General features: G+C 42.5%; 1 protein-coding gene across 6 annotated transcripts in view; it reads right to left on the bottom strand.

Annotated features, from left to right (window-relative positions):
• Positions 1 to 21,559, bottom strand: part of MYOF (myoferlin) — a 255,570-nt gene that overhangs the window by 95,817 nt on the left and 138,194 nt on the right. For all 6 annotated transcript variants that reach the window (XM_063962066.1, XM_063962070.1, XM_063962068.1 and 3 more), the window contains exons 5-7: positions 17,712 to 17,805; positions 6,517 to 6,671; positions 4,998 to 5,126 (exon numbers count right to left, since the gene is read on the bottom strand). In XM_063962066.1, the coding sequence (XP_063818136.1) occupies positions 4,998 to 5,126; positions 6,517 to 6,671; positions 17,712 to 17,805 (378 nt within the window). The remainder of the gene's footprint in view (positions 1 to 4,997; positions 5,127 to 6,516; positions 6,672 to 17,711; positions 17,806 to 21,559) is intronic.

The raw sequence follows: 21,559 nt of genomic DNA on the forward strand, positions 1-21,559 counted from the left end.
GTTGTAACAATGGGAGCGTGTGCTACTGCAGAGCACCACCCAGGTGGTCCCTGCACCAGCCACCCAATCCACCTTATAACATGCTCAACTCTAAGTGTTTAGTACACACTTACAGTTGAGCAAGGCATAACGTGGATTGGGTACCGAGCTAGACAAGCAAACAATGCACCAGAGGCGTAACAATGGTAGGGCGAGTGGGGCACATGCCCTGGGCGCCTTGGCAGGCCCAGGAGAGGGGGGCGCCGCCGGCCAGGGCATCATGCCCCACTCGCCCCTGTCACGCCGAAATGTGAGGGGAGGAGAGCGCAGCGTCTCTCCCTCCCCTCACAGCCGCTGCCAGCACTAGCAGCGCTGCGCTCTCCTCCCCTCACATACATATCAACAAGCGGTGAGTGACCGGGGGGGGGGGGAGGGGAGGGGCGGCACAGTGGGGCAATGTACAAAAAGGGTAGAGAAAAGGGGATCAGTTTCTACGGGTGCACTCTTTTCCCAAGACCAATAAAGATTTTTGATATCAGATCAGTGTCTTTGTACTTTTAATATATATATATATATATATATATATATATATATATATATATATATATATATATATATACACACACACATACATACATACATACATACATATATATATATATATATACATACATACATACATACATACATACATACATACACACACACGTGTACATTAACACTTAATTTGTAATACCTACCAATACCCATATGGAATAATTCAACTTTATTAATGTCCCATATGAAGTATTATGACCCTAAATTGGGCCGTAAAAGTGAAATATAAAAACAATAAAGAATAGTAGACGTGAATCAGAAAATTGGACAAATAAAGAGAGAGAATTTATTTGTCCTAGTGTTAAATAATAAAGAAGATTAAAATCAAAGCCATGTGCCGCCTATCATTTATTAATGTTTTACATATACATAGTATTCCACTGTTGTATTCCTAAGAAGAATAAAAATTTGGATATATATATATCTCTGTGTGTGTATTCTTTATTATTATTATTATTATTATGGTAATTCCTGATTGATAATAAAATTCTTCTTAAATCTGTGTTAACCTTATTGTGTTATTATAAACAATAATTGCTCTAGATTATATATGAGCCTTCTATTGTTAAGTAGGGACAAAAATTCCCAGTGCAGATATTAATTCTGAGTTTACATCCTGCTAGAAATAATAGTTCCTTTTCAATGTTGCACCTAGTGCTAGAATATTATCTCGATACAAATGTTGCTAAATCTGAGCAAAATATCTTGCTGTGTTGTAACTATGTTATCTTATGAAAGGAGACCTACAGTGTCTCTTTCCAAATGAAGTATAGTTATGAATAATTTCTTATTATGGGCAGTAAGACACATAGGAGATCTGACTTACATTCAAACATTCATGTATATATATATACACAATACATGTATCTGAGATTTATTGATTATACTGTAAAGCCTTTTCAGCTACTAGCATAACATATTAATCATATGCACACCATTTAAAGAGGGATCAGTTCATATATCCCTACTTGAATTGTTGTATGTTTATAGGTTATATGACCCCAATGGAAGGTGGTACATCTGTTTTTATTCAATTATATACTGACAGTACTCATACTTAATATTCTGTAGTATAATACATATGCACACCATTTAAAGAGGGATCAGTTCATATATCCCTACTTGAATTGTTGTATGTTTATAGGTTATATGACCCCAATAGAAGGTGGTGCATCTGTTTTTATTCAATTATATACTGACAATACTTATACTTAATATTCTGTAGTATGATACACAATTGTAAGTGTATTGTATGCCCTTCACAGGAAATAATACGTTCGTAATCTATTAATATCTGATTGTATCTATGTTATGCTCATGCCCATGTCACATTCCACATCCCTCAGGAATATCAGCCAGTATATTGCAGTGCGGTGCCATATGATAATATATAAGATAGAAAGCCCTAGTTCTTTATATATGCCTACGGCATCTGATTAAAAAGATTAGGATCCTACCTACTCTATACGCAGTGATAGGACACTGTAACAAATACTGATAGTACAAAGAAGCAGACAACTGCTCCATACTATTATTATATTCATGTAACAGCTCTTAAATTACTTCACAGCGTATGTGTATTGTGATTAGATCTAAGCTCCTATTTTCTGACACAGGTCTATGATATCTGGGAATAAAAACCAGAATCTTACTGATTGTGAATGCAGTTATAGGACATTTAATACGAATATTGTCAGTATAAAGGGGCATAAAACTACCCTTTGTTTTCACTGCACCAATGTTATAAGCTCTAAAATTGCCCCATAACCTATATATGAGGGATGTGGAATGTGACATGGGCATGAGCATAACATAGATACAATCAGATATTAATAGATTACGAACGTATTATTTCCTGTGAAGGGCATACAATACACTTACAATTGTGTATCATACTACAGAATATTAAGTATAAGTATTGTCAGTATATAATTGAATAAAAACAGATGCACCACCTTCTATTGGGGTCATATAACCTATAAACATACAACAATTCAAGTAGGGATATATGAACTGATCCCTCTTTAAATGGTGTGCATATGATTAATATGTTATGCTACTAGCTGAAAAGGCTTTACAGTATAATCAATAAATCTCAGATACATGTATTGTGTATATATATATATACACATGTATGTTTGAATGTAAGTCAGATCTCTTATTTGTCTCCTGCCCATAATAAGAAATTATTCATAACTATACTTCATTTGGAAAGAGACACTGTAGATCTCCTTTCATAAGATAACATAGTTACAACACAGCAAGATATTTTGCTCAGATTTAGCAACATTTGTATCGAGATAATATTCTAGCACTAGGTGCAACATTGAAAAGTAACTTATTTCTAGCAGGATGTAAACTCAGAATTAATATCTGCACTGGGAATTTTTGTCCCTACTTAACAATAGAAGGCTCATATATAATCTAGAGCAATTATTGTTTATAATAACACAATAAGGTTAACACAGATTTAAGAAGAATTTTATCATCAATCAGGAATTACCATAATAATAAAGAATACACACACAGAGACATTATATATATATATATATATATATATATATATATATATATATATATATATATATACACACACACACACACACACACACATATATATATATATATATATATATATATATATATATATATATATATACATATACACACATACACAAATTTTTATTCTTCTTAGGAATACAAAAGTGGAATACTATGTGTATATAAAACATTAATAAATGATAGGCGGCACATGGCTTTGATTTTAATCTTCTTTATTATTTAACACTAGGACAAATAAATTCTCTCTTTCTCTTTATTTGTCCAATTTTCTGATTCACGTCTACTATTCTTTATTGTTTTTATATTTCACTTTTACGGCCCAATTTAGGGTCATAATACTTCATATGGGACATTAATAAAGTTGAATTATTCCATATGGGTATTGGTAGGTATTACAAATTAAGTGTTAATGTACACATTTATATATATATATATATATATATATATATATATATATATATATATATACACACACACACACACATATATATATATATATATATAATAAAAGTACAAAGACACAGATCTGATATCAAAAATCTTTATTGGTCTTGGGAAAAGAGTGCACCCGTAGAAACTGATCCCCTTTTCTCTACCCTTTTTGTACGTATCTTAGGATCAGTGGGTAGCACCAGTCTGTAATTGTGTATCTGTAATATTTATAGTTACTGAGAGACTACATCCCTATGACCATCATCTGTCATTAAAATTAATCTGGTGCGGGATTCTTTTGTTTTTTTTTGACTGTGGGGCAATGTATCTGGCACTGTGGGGCAATGTATCTGGCGCTGTGGGGCAATGTATCTGGCGCTGTGGGGCAATGTATCTGGCGCTGTGGGGCAATGTATCTGGCGCTGTGGGGCAATGTATCTGGCGCTGTGGGGCAATGTATCTGGCGCTGTGGGGCAATGTATCTGGCGCTGTGGGGCAATGTATCTGGCGCTGTGGGGCAATGTATCTGGCGCTGTGGGGCACCCCTTCTGGAGTGTGGCCACGCTCATTTTTCGCCGCACGCACATGCTTCTTTTGGTGTTTTTTTTTGGGGGGGGGGCGCCATTTTCCATCTTGCCCTGGGCTCTGAAAACCCTAGCTACGCCTCTGCAATTCACTCTATCAAGGGCAGAGTGCACACTGCATACCAGATTCTTCCTCATTAGTGGACAGATGGGTAAGAGAGCCTTTATGACCACACCACTTCATTTACCTTACATAGAAGCATCAGATGGTAGAGCAGCAGCAGTAGGGACATCTAGTTATATAACTAATATACCTCTCTCACTGGAACTATATTTCACTTATGGGTTTAATACTGGGAGCATGGAAGAGGAGGAGGAAGCTAGAGGGAGACTTAGCCGCAAAGCAAGCATCTTACACACGACACTGATCTCCCCCATTAGTAATGCTATAACTCAATATGGTCTGAAGGCACCGAGAGGAGGGTCTGACCAGGTAGTGTATGTGGACACCCTGGCACCTACCTACACCACTGCGCATGTAAGGTACTCAGGGCAGACATAGGTACTGACACTACACCATGACCGGATGAGAGAACATTGACACAGCAGAATTACAGTTTGAACCCTCACTACCAACAGTGCTATTACTGTAAATAGATGGCAAAACAACAGACATGGTACTGTGCAGGTGGGTTTATGAGAGCAAATGGGATTTAACAGGAGCAAATCTTTGATATGCACCAGTGCATAATTTAGCCCCTCTATGAACCTGCATGTGTGTATACTGCTCCATAACCGCAAAAGCAAACTAGAAGTGCATATTTAGAATCTGTAATTGTAGTTATACACCACCAGGGGGCAGGAGCATCAGTTCTGCAGCAGGAGCCAGAGCAAAGCACCTACCTCATCAAAGAAAGGGTTGTTTCCTCTTTTGATTCTTGTCCTGTGGGTCTGACCTCCCACGCTGATCTTCACAACAGGTTTTATGTTGTTACCGGACAATTGGCGCCCTTCAATTACTCGAATGCGAATCTGTACACATAAATAATTAAATATACATTGGTAAAAAAAAAAAAAAAAAAAACTTCTGGAATACTGAACTCTTCTGTAAAGCTGTAATAAGCAAGAGTCTATTAATGAGCAGGTGAATAAATATTAATATATTGTACATAAATGTATGTTCATCCCATTTCATCAGCTACGCATCAACAATGTTGCTAATGTAATTTAGTGAGTTTGCTGGTTACTATAACTGATGCAGAATCTACTATAAACCATTTCTGCATTTACTAAAATACATCAAACCTGTCCACACGGAAACCAAAGAGAGACCCTGTTAAGCAACGTCTTTCTAACCACCTTCATTATCAGGCCTGATCAGGCCTGGCAGACCATAAGCTTTAAAATGTTGATGAACCCAATTAACTAATAGAAACTAAAAACGGAATATTCTGGATGGCGGACAGCTGAGCCTGTAGCTCGGGGAAAGAAACGGGACATTCAGCTTTCCAGGAGTGCACTATGAACGCTTGGAGTGGTATTTTACTGCATACATGAAATTCTCCTGGTAGACATCTAAAAGATCCCATCATTATAGAGACAGTGATCGACGTTATATCCTTCTGATAGTGGTGTGGTAGACAAGTTTATGAGGGCGTTACTCTACCAACCACTCAGCATCTGTCATTTTTCATACACAGCCTGTAACACGGCAGTTAGATGTTGATTGGCTGGTACTTTATCTTTCTCTACCTTCTCTTTCTCCAAGGCTTTAGTACATCTCCCCTGGTTAGGATAGCAACTATATGGAGACGTAATCTGGCCATGTAACTACATATAATGGGGACAAGGGCTTCTTGAGACTGGGCTGAATGTACAATGGACTGCATATGCTAACAATTTATTTTTCTGCCACAACCTGCATGCTAAATTCTTATTTTGTCACAGTACGTTGCCGGAAAACTAAGCATTGGCTATTTACCACAGCGTCTATGCCTAGTATAGAATTACACAGGCTGTATCCATAATACAAGTAAAATACATGTATTTTGATGTGGACGGTGTCTAACCTTCAAGTTACGTGTTTTGCAGTACAGCGCCATACTGTACAGTAGGTTACTACATTCATTCTATGATGAAATTGATGTATAATATGTATATTTATCATCATGAACACTATATATATATATATATATATATATATATATATATATATATATATATATATATATTTATATATTATCTTTCCATAATATAATTCTACTGTATATATATAAAAATCTGCAAGGTGACAGGCAGAGGTATACAGAGATCCACGTAGGCTTGGGGTAGGTGTCGTTCAATGGTCAGTGCGAGTGTGAGAGAGAGAGAGAGTGTGTGTGTGAGTGTGAGTACACATATACGTGCTTGCAGGCACATATACCTGGAAATCTTGAATCTTGTTTGAGAGTATCCTTCTGGCTTTCTTCCCTTTCGTAAGACGCCGAGCAATTTGATTTTCAGTTTGACCGGGAACCGCTGGCATATATGGATTGAATCCAGAGTCAACAACATCCCCATCTTCCTCATCTTCATTATCTACAGTAGGTAGGAAAGAGATGGACATTAATTGTCACAACAGATGACGTATCAAGATATTGGGGGCAACTGTGGTGGCACACTCGTTCCTATTGGACAGGTTATTTTCTCATAAACATTTCATCATCCTGGAAAAAGGACACCAGTCTAAATCCACCGCCCCCTCCCGATGTGTGTCCGCTGGAGTTAAATACTTTAAGTGGCCACAATCAAAATGTAAGTCTGGGCAGTAAACTATAACTAGACAATACATGCTCATGCTAGTGTAATATACATAGTAAATACAGTCAATTGCAGTGGCGTGCATCAAGTCCCTATCTAATTACATCCTCTCTGTACAGTATACATAATATCACATATTTTGTCTTTCTTTACTCGCTCACCCTCCTGACACTTGGCCAACATTGCGGGGTGATCATATCATACAACCCAGAAAGAACCTAGCAATCTGGTGGACCATTACGCAATAGGTAGCAGCTATCCTTGTGCATCAATGCCTATTTCCCTATAGATTGTAAGCTTGCGAGCAGGGCCTCCCTACCTCTAAGTCTGTCTGTTTTTACCCAGTTTTGTTCTATTACTGTTGTTCTAATTGTAAAGCGCAACAGGATATGCTGCGCTATATAAGAAACTAAAATAATAATAATAATAAATACTACTACATAATTTTCATGCTTCCCAGACATACCAACAAGGTAGAAACCACAAAGACAATTGTAGCAAGAAAATAAAAAAGTTTAATACACCAAACCAAAATAAAAGGATGGTTCATTTTAAATAAAGGTGCAAAAACTACATTTAAACATGGAAAATCATTTTTAAATATCCTTCGCCTATTATATTTTATATATTAAGTTATAGATATAGTGCACACATATTAAGGAACTCTTTACAGAGAACGTTTCAGTTACAAGTATTCCATATCACTCCCTACCCCGGTGGAGCTTACACTCTATATTCCCTACATGTGTACACACATACAGTATATACTAGAGCTCATATTTTGTCAGAATCCATTTACCCTACTAGAATGTTTGGATTGTGGGAATAAATACACACAAACATGGGGAGAATATACAAGTTCCATGGCTAGGGCATTAGTGGGAATCTAACTCCAGAAGTGGTGTGCGGCAGCACTGCTGACCACTACTCCAACCGCTCTGCCCACTACAAAGTTTTATTTACCCTCTACTTTGTGTGAATGGGATGCTCAGATAGGAAAGGTTATTATAATTACTACAAAGTTAAAAACAGATTCCTTAGCAACACAGTAACCTTGAGACTATGACGGTTCACACCAATATTGCACTCCTCTAAGAAAAGTCACAGTAATGACTAAACCAAGGTCACAAAGCGGCACATACAGTGTCGGGCTGGGGCACGAAGGGCCCACCGGGGGGATGCAGTTATAGGGGCCCATACTTAGGGGTGTGGCCAGCCTACAAAGTGGGTGTGTCCAGCCTCCACATAGGCTTGAAATACACAATAGTCTAGTGCAGTGTAATGCAACTTATCTACCATGTATAATACAAGTGCACAGTCTGGAACCTGATCCCTAGAGGAAGGAGTGGGCCCTCAGGCGGTGGGGCCTACCGGTGGTTTCCCTGGTACCCCTGTGGGCCAGTCCGACCCTGGGCACATATGTGGTCTCACTTACAGAAGATACTGGCAAACTACAGGTCATTTAAAAAGGATCAAATCAGAACAGCATATCTGTAGCCACCAAGGGTTTGTCATTTCCCAACTTCAGGGGACGCTGGCTGACAAATTGTGCCAAACTATATGCAAACCATTAATGTATTTAAGAGCTTTCCTCTTCAGAATGATGAAACACAATGTAGAATGTTTCCGAAAATCCATGATTCTGGGTTTGTCACTTTCCGGAGAACTCTTTCCAAAGTGGACATTCATATTATTATAGTGAGTAATAAGCTCATCAAGATATGCAGGAATATGGCAGTCGGCCAATCCGGTGGAACGGTTGCTTTTAACAACCAATAATCTTCTAGCTACAATATTGGACACTGCGCTAAAGATCGCTTGAAGCTGTTTGATTGCTATGGCCAACTTCTTCACTCGTCCTCTTTAGATGGCTTTATGCATCACCACCAAATAAGGTCCTAGCCATCTTTAAGCACCCCCTCAGTTAAGTATTAGGATTCCCAGCAAGGCACTCACCAGATACTACTTTCATACAGAGCAAGCAGATCTAGGTCCACACATTAACATCTTACACATACATACAAGAGGGGTGGCTAAGGGTGCCAATACCTAATGAATTACACATATTCTGTGCAGACTGACGTCAAGCCTGCATTTCAACTGGTTTTAATCAGCCACAGAACGTGTGCAATCCATGAGCGTCCTGGTTTAAAGGGATGGGATGGTAAGCCTATATATAGGTACTACATATATAGGTGGTAACAGAATTCTTGTAATGTAACAGTTTATAGAGCAGCCACATGCATACTGGCCACACCTAAGCCACACATCATCAGGTGAGACCGATGCATCCAACTAGAAGAACAGGTTTTGTGAACTGCAAACCAGGGTTTTGTTTTGCTTTACAACACAAGCCAAATCTCAGTTTAGTAACATACGTTAAAGATTAAAGGCAAAAACATGCTGGATTTATGAAGCTAATTTCATGCAGCAGCGGGTGTGTTTTACACCACTATCATCCTGCGTAACAGGAGCTACTGATCACTACTCCTGCCACTGTCTGGCTTTCTGCATGTCTCCATACCCTCCAACATCAATAGATCCATTCACTTTACAAATACCTTTTTAAAACTTTTCAAAAACATTACGTCATTCATGTATTTGTTGGTAAGGCATTTAAATTATACAAAATGATCGGCCATTATCAGTATTACTCGGACAGCACAGTACTAGAAATCATATAACTACACTAATTTACAAGACCCATTCTCCAACACCTGCCATAGCACACAGGAAGAGCACACTATGGTTTGTCATCGCTAAAATAATTTCCCCTCTAGGCTATGAAAGAACTATACAATGACAGGAAAAAGGTCTCCACATGGCTACAGCTACAACATAACATCAAACACAAGCTTCAATGCTGGAACATTGTTATCACTGGGGAAAATACAGAGCCAACTTCCTCTCCCTCACCACGTTATCTGATGAACAGTTGCTGTTAATATACTGCTCTAAGACTATATAATCCTTTCTACTGGTCTCTTCTCGCTGTGTGAAGCAATACTTCTACGTCAGACCATGCTGAAACATACTTTTATTTCTCATACAAAAATTTCCGTAAAAAAAAAAAAAAAAAAAGTCCGTACAGCAGTGACAGTTTGGCCAACCAGATGCGTTTTGTTGCGACAATGCAACTTCATCAGAACTCTCGGATTATCACGTGACCCTTTATTATTGTACTTAGACTTGCATTAGTGGATTCTTTGGAACTGATTTTTCTATTTAACATCAATTAAATTTGTGCAGTAATTGAAAGCCTTGCACCACTTTACTATTTTTTGACCGTTTAGAGTTTTCAATTTATATCTGATAAAGTTCATCGAGTTACATACCTTTTTACATTTTTTCATCTGATTACAGTTAGACTTATTGTAAGCATCTGCTCCACATCGCTTTTAGAAAAATTGTTGATACAGTACCTTCTTGATCACTGTTATTAGTTACTATATACTGTATTTTTTAAATATGTGCATCTTGCATAAGAATCAAATCAACAGTAAGACAGGAATATGGTCCATCCTCTACAATGCCTTGGTCATGTTTACTGAAAAAGTATTTTTCCTCTACTAAGTGGAGCACCATGTCTAAAACATACTAAATTAAATTAAGGAGAATAACACTGCCCGCACTGTTCCTTAGCAGTGTTTCTCAGTAAATATGATAGGGAACGCTCAGTAATGTCTGTGTGTACATGATCTTTTCATAAATACAGTAGCTATTTACCATTTGTTCTTTATAGAGCAATTACTTGTTTTGTAAATGAGATCCCATATCCTAATATAATAAATTCAGTTTAAAAAGTAACCATGTTTTAACCCCATACTGCCCCTGGCATACCTCCAGTAGCACACCTCCCAGCACAGGCAGAAAGAACATAGTAGCAGCTTCTACAGAGGGTGGGGGAGGCCTTTTCATTCAAAGTCCATTTTTAACTCTATACCAGTAAGTTGGTAACACATCCTTACTATATCGAAATGTCCGGAAGACTATTGAACCTTAGTCCGTTTTGCTGGAATCGAGAGGTTAGCCTCAATGTTTTGTTTTGTTTTTAAATGGGAAAGTGGGTGGCCCAGGGAATTGATTATATGATTTGTGGGGAAATGCCTCATCATGGTATAGTTCCTTGCTGCACAATGGCAGAAATTAAGGCACTGTACAGAGAGAAAGGGGGGGGGGGGGGGGGGGGGGAATGGCAATCCCATGACTTTCTGTGTCAAGCCATCCAGCACCAACTAGCAAGTACGAAGGCCCTTGCTTAGGGAGTGCCAGCTATGGCGTTTCATATTTTTCATCTTTAACACTATTAAATATGCCAAGGAACTGTCCACTGTGCAAAAATGATGGAGGTGCCACTGGGAGGGTTCCCACAACACTCCATAACTAGCCCTGCTGTGTTTCCATAGGGAGTCCAGACTGGCCACTTCCTGTGCCAATGCTGCCCCCCTTGATCTTTACTCCTCTCCTGGCTTCCCTTGCTCGGGGTTAGAGAGCTGGCGTTATCATGCGTGACTCTGGTCATCCATATTATAACCTTTTTACCATTTAAAAAAAAGGTTTAGAGAACTGATGCATACCTCTCAACTTCTTCGGCAGCTAAGGAGAGACAACAATGGCCACCTAAGGCGCATGTCCGGAATTGGGGGTGTGGCCTCATAGAAAGGGGCGTAACCTCACAGCAAGCACTACATGATAGCTTTTTTTTATCAGTTAATCGTATGTTGAACCATAATACTGTTTAGCTTGAATGTGTAAAGGAATTGTTCGGTTCGTTCATCTACCACTTGTTCATTCTCAGCGCTAGTGTTGTACTTGTAATTTCGCGTAACATTTCGTTCTTGTTTTGTTTGATGACAAACTATTATTATATAGCAGAGAAGTAGTATCATCACATAGACAATGGTGCATAAAATGGAGTAGAACCTCATCCCCACTTCTAACTCCTGTAATGTAGGGGTCCTCGTCTGCGAGACCGTTTAATGATGGCAGCTTCAGTAGTTATCCTACAGGAACATTGGGGGTACATTTACTATCAGTTTGTAAACGCTGCCAATTATTGGCAACTTTGAACAATGGAGTTAAAGCGGAAACTGTAATAAGTGCAAAACAAAGCTGGTTTAGCATTTATTTCTCCTGCCATTTAAAGTGCATCTATCAAAGCCATCTAACCCTTTTACAAAGAGGAGTAATGCCTCATCCAAGCCAGTATAGCCAGCACAGACAGAGCACCCAGCTATACACGTACAGAAAACAGGAGATACTGTAGATTCAGAACAACTAGTGTAGATTAGGAACTACACTTTAAAGAGCAAGCAGCATTAAGACACCAAGCTTTCCCTTTATATTTATACGGTAGGTACTAATGTAGTAGGACATTAGGGGGTATATTAATAGGTTCCTCATTTAGAAGTGCTGCCACTAAATTATTTATGCTACAACTGTCTCTTCTGAACAATGAAAATCAGCCATCACTGTTGAACTTACAAGATGCTGTATAGCTGTAATGCTCTGAGCAGTGGCGTAACTACTGCCCCAGCAGCCCTCGCGGTGGCTTGGGGGCGAGGGGCTGCGGGGGCGCCACTGATTTACAGCAGACTGACATGCGGACGAGCGTCCGCATGTCAGTCTGCGGTCTCCTTCCCTCCGCCGTTTGTTGGAGGGACACGGAGGGCACAGCGCGCCTCCCTGTGTCCCTCCTGCATCATCTCCGGCGGCCGCGGGTCTAATAGGGGGAAGTGCCGTCCGTGAGCTCTAATTGGCTCACGAACCGGCACTTCCCCCTATTAGACCCGCGGCCGCCGGAGATGATGCAGCAGGAGGGACACAGGAGAGGCGAGCTGTGCCCTCTGTGTCCCTCCAAAAAGCGGCGGGGGGGGGAGGTGGCGGAAGAAATATCTGGCACTGGGGGCATATATGGCACTGCGGGGAATATCTGGCACTGGGGGGGAATATCTGGCACTGGGGGGGAATATCTGGCACTGGGGGGGAATATCTGGCACTGGGGGGGAATATCTGGCACTGGGGGGGAATATCTGGCACTGGGGGGGAATATCTGGCACTGGGGGGGAATATCTGGCACTGGGGGGGAATATCTGGCACGGGGGGGGAATATCTGGCACGGGGGGGGAATATCTGGCACTGGGGGGGGGAATATCTGGCACTGGGGGGGGAATATCTGGCACTGGGGGGGAATATCTGGCACTGGGGGGGAATATCTGGCACTGGGGGGGCATATCTGGCACTGGGGGGGCATATCTGGCACTGGGGGGGCATATCTGGCACTGGGGGGGCATATCTGGCACTGGGGGGGGCATATCTGGCACTGGGGGGGCATATCTGGCACTGGGGGGGGCATATCTGGCACTGGGGGGGGCATATCTGGCACTGGGGGGGGCATATATGGCACGGGGGGCATATATGGCACGGGGGGCATATATGGCACGGGGGGCATATATGGCACGGGGGGCATATATGGCACGGGGGGCATATATGGCACGGGGGGCATATATGGCACGGGGGGCATATATGGCACGGGGGGGCATATATGGCACGGGGGGCATATATGGCACGGGGGGCATATATGGCACGGGGGGCATATATGGCACGGGGGGCATATATGGCACTGGGGGCATATATGGCACTGGGGGCATATATGGCACTGGGAGCATATATGGCACTGGGGGGGGGATATCTGGCACTGGGGGCATATATGGCACTGGGGGGGGGGAATATCTGGCACTGGGGGCATATGTGGCACTGGGGGGGGGAATATCTGGCACTGGGGGCATATGTGGCACTGGGGGGGTATATGTGTACCTGGCACATATGGGGGGGCTATATTTGGCACTGGGGCATGTGAGTACCTGGCACCGTGGGGGAATATCTGACACTGGGGACATATGTGGCACTGGGAGCACAGCCCTAGCAACAAGGACTACCTCCTAGCAACGAGCATGACACCCAGTGCATGAAACACCTGGCAACGAGCATGACACCCAGTGCATGAAACCCCTGGCAACGAGCATGACACCCAGTGCATGAAACCCCTGACAACGAGCAGGTAATTGAAAAGTAATTAGAAGCCTTACTGTAGGACTTAATGTGTAATGGGCATTACGGTGTGTGGCATAATGTATCACGGACATTGCGGTGTGTGTCATAATGTGTCACAGGCATTACGGTGTATGGTATACTATATCGCGGGCATTGTGATATGTGGTATAATGTCTCAGGGTCATTGCAGTGTGTGGCATAATGTATCACGGACATTGCGGTGTGTGTCATAATGTGTCAGGCATTACGGTGTGTGGTATACTATATCACGGGCATTGTGGTATGTGGTATAATGTCTCAGGGTCATTGCAGTGTGGCATAATACATAACGGGCATTGCGGTGTGTGGCATAGGGTATAACGGGCAGGGCATTGCGGTATGTGTCACAGGCATTACGGTGTATGGTATACTATATCACGGGCATTGTGGTATAATGTCTCAAGGTCATTGCAGTGTGTGGCATAATGTGTCACAGGCATTGTATGTGCTAAAATGTATCGGGCATTGCAGTGTGTGGCATAATGTATCACGGACATTGCGGTGTGTGTCATAATGTGTCACAGACATTGTATGTGCTATAATGTATCAGGGGCATTGCAGTGTGTAGCATAATGTATAACGGGCATTGCGATTCCTGTCAATGTGTCACAGGCATTACCAGGGGCGGAACTGTGGGAGGCAGTGGAGTCGGCTGCCGCCGGGCTCCTGACCACAAGGGGGCGCATCTCCTCCACTGTCTCCCGCAGCCTGAGAACTGCGCTGCTATTGTGGACGGAGGAGCAGTCACTGACACGGAAGCTGCCTCCTGTAGGGAGAGATGGCACTGGCTGCAGCTAGGGGGAGCTCCAGAGCACAGCTCCTCTTCTAGCCAGCCGAGGGAAGCTCTCTGCTCCGTCAGCCTGATGATGAAAGCCAAAGGTAGACACTGTGTGGGGGGTAGGGGAGAGGTGTATTTGGGGGGAAGCACTGTGTTTTGTGTGTGCTTGTTTTTAAGTGAGGTGTGTGTGTGTTTTTAATGAAAGTTGTGCATTCAAGTAAAAGGCATGTGTGTGAGTGATGTGTGTGTAAGTGAGAGACATGTGTAAGTGAGAGGCATGTATGTGTGTGTAAGTGGGAGGCATGTGTATGTAAGAGAGACTTGTGTGTGTAAGTGAAAGAGACGTGTGTGTGTGTGTGTGTGTTTAAGTGAATGAGGCGTTTGTGTTTTTTTTATATATATATCTAGTGTTCACGCTAGGTGTCTGCACCTTTTTTTAGACAGATGAATCCCACCCTGCCCGTTTTTGTGCGCCCTACCAACCCGCCGTTTTCTGCCTGCCGTACCCCGCCACGCCGCCAGACCCAGCCGTGCGCCGCCGGACCCGGTAAGCACATGAGAGTCCCCCTGGGCTAAATTAACCTTGTAAGTATTTTGCAGCTGTAAACTTCAATCTCAGTGCTCTCTACCTGGTGCAGTGTGCCTCAGTGCTCTCTACCTGGTGCAGTGTGCCTCAGTGCTCTCTACCTGGTGCAGTGTGTCTCAGTGCTCTCTACCTGGTGCAGTGTGCCTCAGTGCTCTCTACCTGGTGCAGTGTGCCTCAGTGCTCTCTACCTGGTGCAGTGTGCCTCAGTGCTCTCTACCTGGTGCAGTGTGCCTCCGTGCTCTCTACCTGGTGCAGCGTGCCTCAGTGCTCTCTACCTGGTGCAGTGTGCCTCAGTGCTCTCTACCTGGTGCAGTGTGCCTCAGTGCTCTCTACCTGGCGCAATGTGTATAACGTGCTCTATCTGTCGCAGTGTGTAGGAGGTTCTATCTGGTGCAATGTGTATTAGGTGCACTACCGTGTGGTGTAATGTGAATTGCCACTATTATGAAACAACGCCGCTAGATTTTTGGAGCGCGCCTTCGGCGCGGACTGTCCATGTTTTGGCCCATAGGTATGGGAGCACCAAGCATTATAGTATGTACCTAAGTTTGCCCATCCCTCCCCGTGATCAGCACCCTGCCGTAAAAAAAATCCTACAGTGAACACTAATTATATCGGCACACCACTGCGCCAAAGCATCTCCATCGAGACCTGCTGGCGGGTGAGGGAGCACTGTAGGTGTACTATAATGGTATGCTGGTGTCTGTTTTATTGTAATAACTGACTTGGTGTGCATCCACTTTGTATGTGTATCTATATTACTACTGGGAAAGGTACCTGAGCACGCTGCTACTGTTCACCCTTAGTGCCGGATAGCTACATATGGTATGTGTGTGTATGTGTATATGTAGGGGGGCACCAACATTTATCATGCCTCCGGGCGACTGGGACGAACTTACGCCACTGGGCATTACGGTGTGTGGCATAATGTGTCACAGGCATTACGGTGTGTTGCATAATGTGTCGGGGGCATTACAGTGTGTGCATATTGTGTCATGTGCATTATTGTGTGCGGCATAATGTCTAAGGGCCATTGCAGTATGTGGCATAATGTATACTGGGCATTACTATAAGGAGGAAAAAGTACAAATAATGTAAGGGGCATGAATCAGGATTATTTTTCTTTCCTGTGGTGGCCAACGTCTGGGCGTGCAGGTTGCAAAACTGGGGTATAAGGTGGTCTTTTCCTGCAATGCCACGCCCCTTTATGCGAAACCACGCCCATTCCAACGAACCCACGCCCCCTTTTTTGCCGCGCGCGCCGAAGGCGCGCGCAGATTTATCCCTTTCTTGCTCCCAATTATGGAGCATGAATGGGGGGGGGGGGGGGGGGCGCCGAAGAATTTTTTGGCTTGGGGGAGAAAAATTTCTACTTACGCCACTGGCTCTGAGCATTGTACAGCAGGTTGTAGAGACTTTGCTGTAATGTACATAGGTCTGCACCCAAAAACAGTCCTGTTAGGATGTAACCAATAACCATTGTGGTGGGAAGGCACTATGAGTAAGTCAGTGGGAATCCTTAAAAAGGGTACGGTATGATATACCTAAAGTACCGACAGCAGCATCCCATCTGCTGGAATACCGTCAGCGAGTCCCCTGGCGGGCCCAATGGAGCTCAAAACAGGTTCCATCACCACTCAGTTGGTGGCGTGGACCCACCAACCGAGTGGGAATTATGGACAGCTGTCGGAATGCCGACAGACAGCAAAATGCCAGCTGTCGGGATTCATGCGTCGGTCTCCTAAAAGCCGAGATCCTGACTGCCGTCATTTTGACTGCGTCCCCTTAAAGCTCTGGACATGAACAAACATGAGGATAGCATACGCCCTTGCACTCATACTTTCACACCATTTTCATAAGCTTTATTGCACAACCACCATGAGCCATTCATGCTCTAAGCCCAGTGTATTCTAACCTCAGTCCTCAAGGCACACCAACAGTCCAGGTTTAAGCGATATCCATGCTTGAGCACAAATAGTTAAATTAAAATAACTGAGGTAGTAATTAATCCACCTGTGCTCAAGAGTGGCTACGCTTAAAACCTGGACTGTTAGTGTGCTTAAAGACCAGTCTTGGGTCTAGCCTGCTCTAACCTAACACTGCCCCCACTTCATCTTGCCTCCACATGGTGGCTATGTCACCTTTCCAGAATTTGCATACTCCTGGCACTATGGTCCCACGATACATCTACTATTGTGGTACATGTACTGTCGTATTGTGCTTCCTAATCCTCCTTTAGAAAAAGTAGACAGCTGTAACATGACAAGGAGCCATGCCACAATGAAAATGACCAAACCAGGTATATATCAAGACACTTACCCACAGATTCTATTTGTTTTGTTTTTTTAACAAGGTCACTTACCCCCTTCTGCGTGTACATTGGTTCCTCCTGGATCATTAGGATTGCTGACAGGGGAAGCAGGAGGTTCATAGGAAACCATTAAATCAATATTTGCCTGTGAAGGAACACAAGTGATATGTAGATAAAAAGGTTCTCCGTAGATATTCAGGATAACTGCTAACAATTAGCTGTATGATTGCCCAATATTAGATGGGAACACTATCTAATTGCAGTATACAGATACATCTCCTACAATATCACACTCCACTGTACAGACCTCTTATCTAGTCTAAAAAAAACAAAAATACAATGAACAAGAAAACCCAGAGCATAGATTAAATCTATTACAGTACTTATCTGGTTGAGGTTCTTCTCATTCACTTTTATTTTAATACCACAGCTGTGTGAGAACGGATTGCATGATTGTGTAACTGCATCTGTTAGCATTATTCTCTGTTTATTTTGTGTGCTCTTAAATTGGATTACACGACTGATTGCATCAGGTTTTAGGCAGGTGTGGAAAAAAATGCTACAAAGAAAGCTTTCAAAAATGGAAGTGTTAAGATTATTTTTTATCAATTAACAAAATGCAAAATGAATGAACAGGAAAAAAAATCAAATCAATATTTGGTGTGACCACCCTTTGACTTCAAAACCGTATCAATTCTACTAGGTACACTTGCACACATAGGTTGTTCAAAACATCTTCCGTGGATATAGGCCTGCTCAAATCCTTCCTTCTGTCTTCATGTAATCTCAGATAGATGTTGAGATCAGGGCTCTGTGGGGACCATAAGATAACTTCCAGGACTCCTTGATCTTCTTTACACTGAAGATAGTTCTTAAAATGATATTTACTGTATGTTTGGGGTCGTTGCCCTGCTGCAGAATAAATTTGGAGCCAATCCATTGCCTCTCTGATGGTATTGCATGATGGAGAAGTAACTGCCTGTATTTTCTTAGCACTGAGGACACCATTAATTCTGACCTAATACCCAACGCCATTTGCTGATATGCAATCCAAAACTTGTAAGGAAATTCCATCATGCTTCACTGTTGCCTGCAGACACTCATCATTTTACCGCTGTCCAGCGAACAAACTACCTTCTGTTACAGCCAAATATATAACATTTTAACCCATTAGTCCAGAACACCTGCTGCCATTTCTCTGCACCCCAGTTCCTATGTTTTCATGCATAGTCGAGTCACTTGGCCTTGCTTACACTTAGACGGTATGGTTTTTTGCCAGCAGTTTTTCAATGAAGACCACTTCTGGCAAGACTTTTGCGAACAATAGATGGGTGTACCTTGGTCCCACTGGTTTCTGCCAGTTCTGAGCTGATGGCACTGCTGGACATCTTCCGGTTTTGAAGGGAAGAATGATGCGCCAGTCTTTCATTTGACGCACTAAGTTTCCTTGGCCGACCACTGCGTCTAAGATCCTCAACATTGCCTGTTTCTTTGTGCTTCTTCAAAAGAGCTTGAACAGCACATCTTGAAACCCCAGTCTGCTTTGAAATCTTTGCCTGGGAGAGACCTTGCTGATGCAGTATAACTACCGTGTGTCTTGTTGCTGGACTCAGTCTTGCCATGGTGTATGACCTGTGACATGAAACGGTCTTCCACAACCTCACCTTTGTAGCAGACTTTGGCTGTTCCTCACTCCGTTTTAAGCCTCCAACACAGCCGTTTGTGTTTCAGTTAATGACTGAGTTTCAACCTACATATGAATGTCTGATATGATTGGTTATTCATACACCCAACTATAATCCTACAGAATCCCTGACTTTGCGCAAGTATACCTAGAAGAATTGATGCTGTTTTCAAGGCAAAGGGGACGTCACACCAAATATTGATTTGATTTAAATTTCTCTTCTGTTCATTCACTTTGCATTTTGTCAGTTGATAAAAATAAACTATTAATGCCACTTTAAGTTAAATAAAAACAAAAAACACAAAAACAAACACAGGTTCAACAGTGATGCTTTTGCACCCAGGGAGTAGCTCCCTGCCTGCGAAGCTCCTGGGTCGCAGCGGCTGCGTGCGAGTCATGCAGCTGCCGCAGCTCCCCCCCCCAATGGTCCGGACATGCCTGTGTTGTCCGGACTGCGCCCCAACAACGTTCTAACGCCATTGGCATGCCCCCTCCCATCCCGCAACCACCTCTGCCTGTCAATCAGGCAGAGGCGATCGCAGCCCTGAAATGCGGTTAGCATCTCACTGGGCTCTGGGGTGTGCGTGCGTACTCCGCAAAGGGCTTCAGACTGATCGCTGCCGCTGCAGCGATCCAGTCTGAATTAGGCCCACAGTTCCAACATGGGTTAGACCCTGTTTACAATGCACATTGGACCAAAGTTACTCCTGGGTCAGCCCCATTACACTGAACTTGGGTTTGCCCTGCAGGTCACTCATAGACCCTCCCTTAGGGTGTACCTCTGCATACACAGCCAATTAGCAGCTTTTAAGCGTAACCCCGGGTCAAGCCGTTTATACTGCATTGTTACCTGGGTCCCACCAGGGTCAGATTCCCTGGTCACTCAATCTGGTATATTTTTCAAAGACCCTTTTTTACCAAGATATGACCCAGGCAGACCCAGCAATAACCTGGGTCAAAAGCTCAGAGTAAAAGAGGTACAACACTTCTATTGTTGAAAGCATTCTAATTTTGCAGCAAAATATATATTACATATATACAGTATACACACACACACACACACAAATGTGCTTTTGATCCCATGTCTCTTGATAGTCAGCACTTGAATTAGCACTGATTAGACAGAAAATTCAGGAATTACAGAATTTGCATAAACAGACCCTGATTGCTGACTCGAAAAATGGATGATTGGACAAATTTACACAAGTAGTGACTTATGCTGGGCAAACACCACCATTATTTGGCAGATCACCTGCCAAATTTGTCTGGTTGGAATGAAAATCTGGTAATGGATTAGAGCAAATTACAAATCGACTACTTGCGGCCAAAATGGACAAAAACGGTCATCCGGACAAATTGGTTAAATCACGGATTGTTTTCCAGCGTTTAGAAGCAAATGGTCATTTCCTCTCGTTCATTACCAGACTTTCATTCCAATTTCCAACCAGCCAGATGGATAGGGATACTTGTACTTTTTTGAAGACTGATTTTCCAATGGTACCACTGATTTACAGCCTACCTAAAAACACAAAAAACTTGGAGAACCAACTGGGCCTCTGGCCTACTATTTCGACCAGAGGATCTCTTTGCAGTAACATATTTGAATACTTGGATTTCTACAGTCAGCCATGTGTGCAGGTGCAAGGGACTTCCCTCAGACACTATCTCACTTTTGAATAAATTTCATGAGTTAGGTGTGATCCCTGACAATGTTTGGATGTGCTCCTTAGACATCACAAGCCTCTACATAAAGATTCCACACTATGGAGGGATACAGGCAATGAACAAGCTGGTAAGGCCTTGATGTGGATTTTTGTTTTCTGTATTTGCTTGAATTTATACTATATACAAATTATTTCTACTTTAATGGGGAGTACCTCCTGCAATGCAACATATGTGCGATGGGATCCATTTTCCATCCACCTTTGCAAATTCTTACACATTTCTCATTGAGAAGGAACTTTTTTTCAATAGAGACGCCAGAGATAAGATATTATTCTAGATATATTGATGATATTTTATTATAGATATACTGAGGATGTCATCTTGTGCTGGCAAGGCTGTTACGATGAGTTTATAGCCTTGATGGAGATTATTAGATGGATTGCTCAACAATCAGCCTGGAGCAAATATTTCTGGATATCGCAATTACATTGGGTGATAAACGAAATACGATTATATTTACCAAAACGACTGATCTGAACACTGTTCTACT

This window comes from Pseudophryne corroboree, chromosome 3 (assembly GCF_028390025.1).
Source record: "Pseudophryne corroboree isolate aPseCor3 chromosome 3, aPseCor3.hap2, whole genome shotgun sequence".
Taxonomy (NCBI): Eukaryota; Metazoa; Chordata; class Amphibia; order Anura; family Myobatrachidae; genus Pseudophryne; species Pseudophryne corroboree.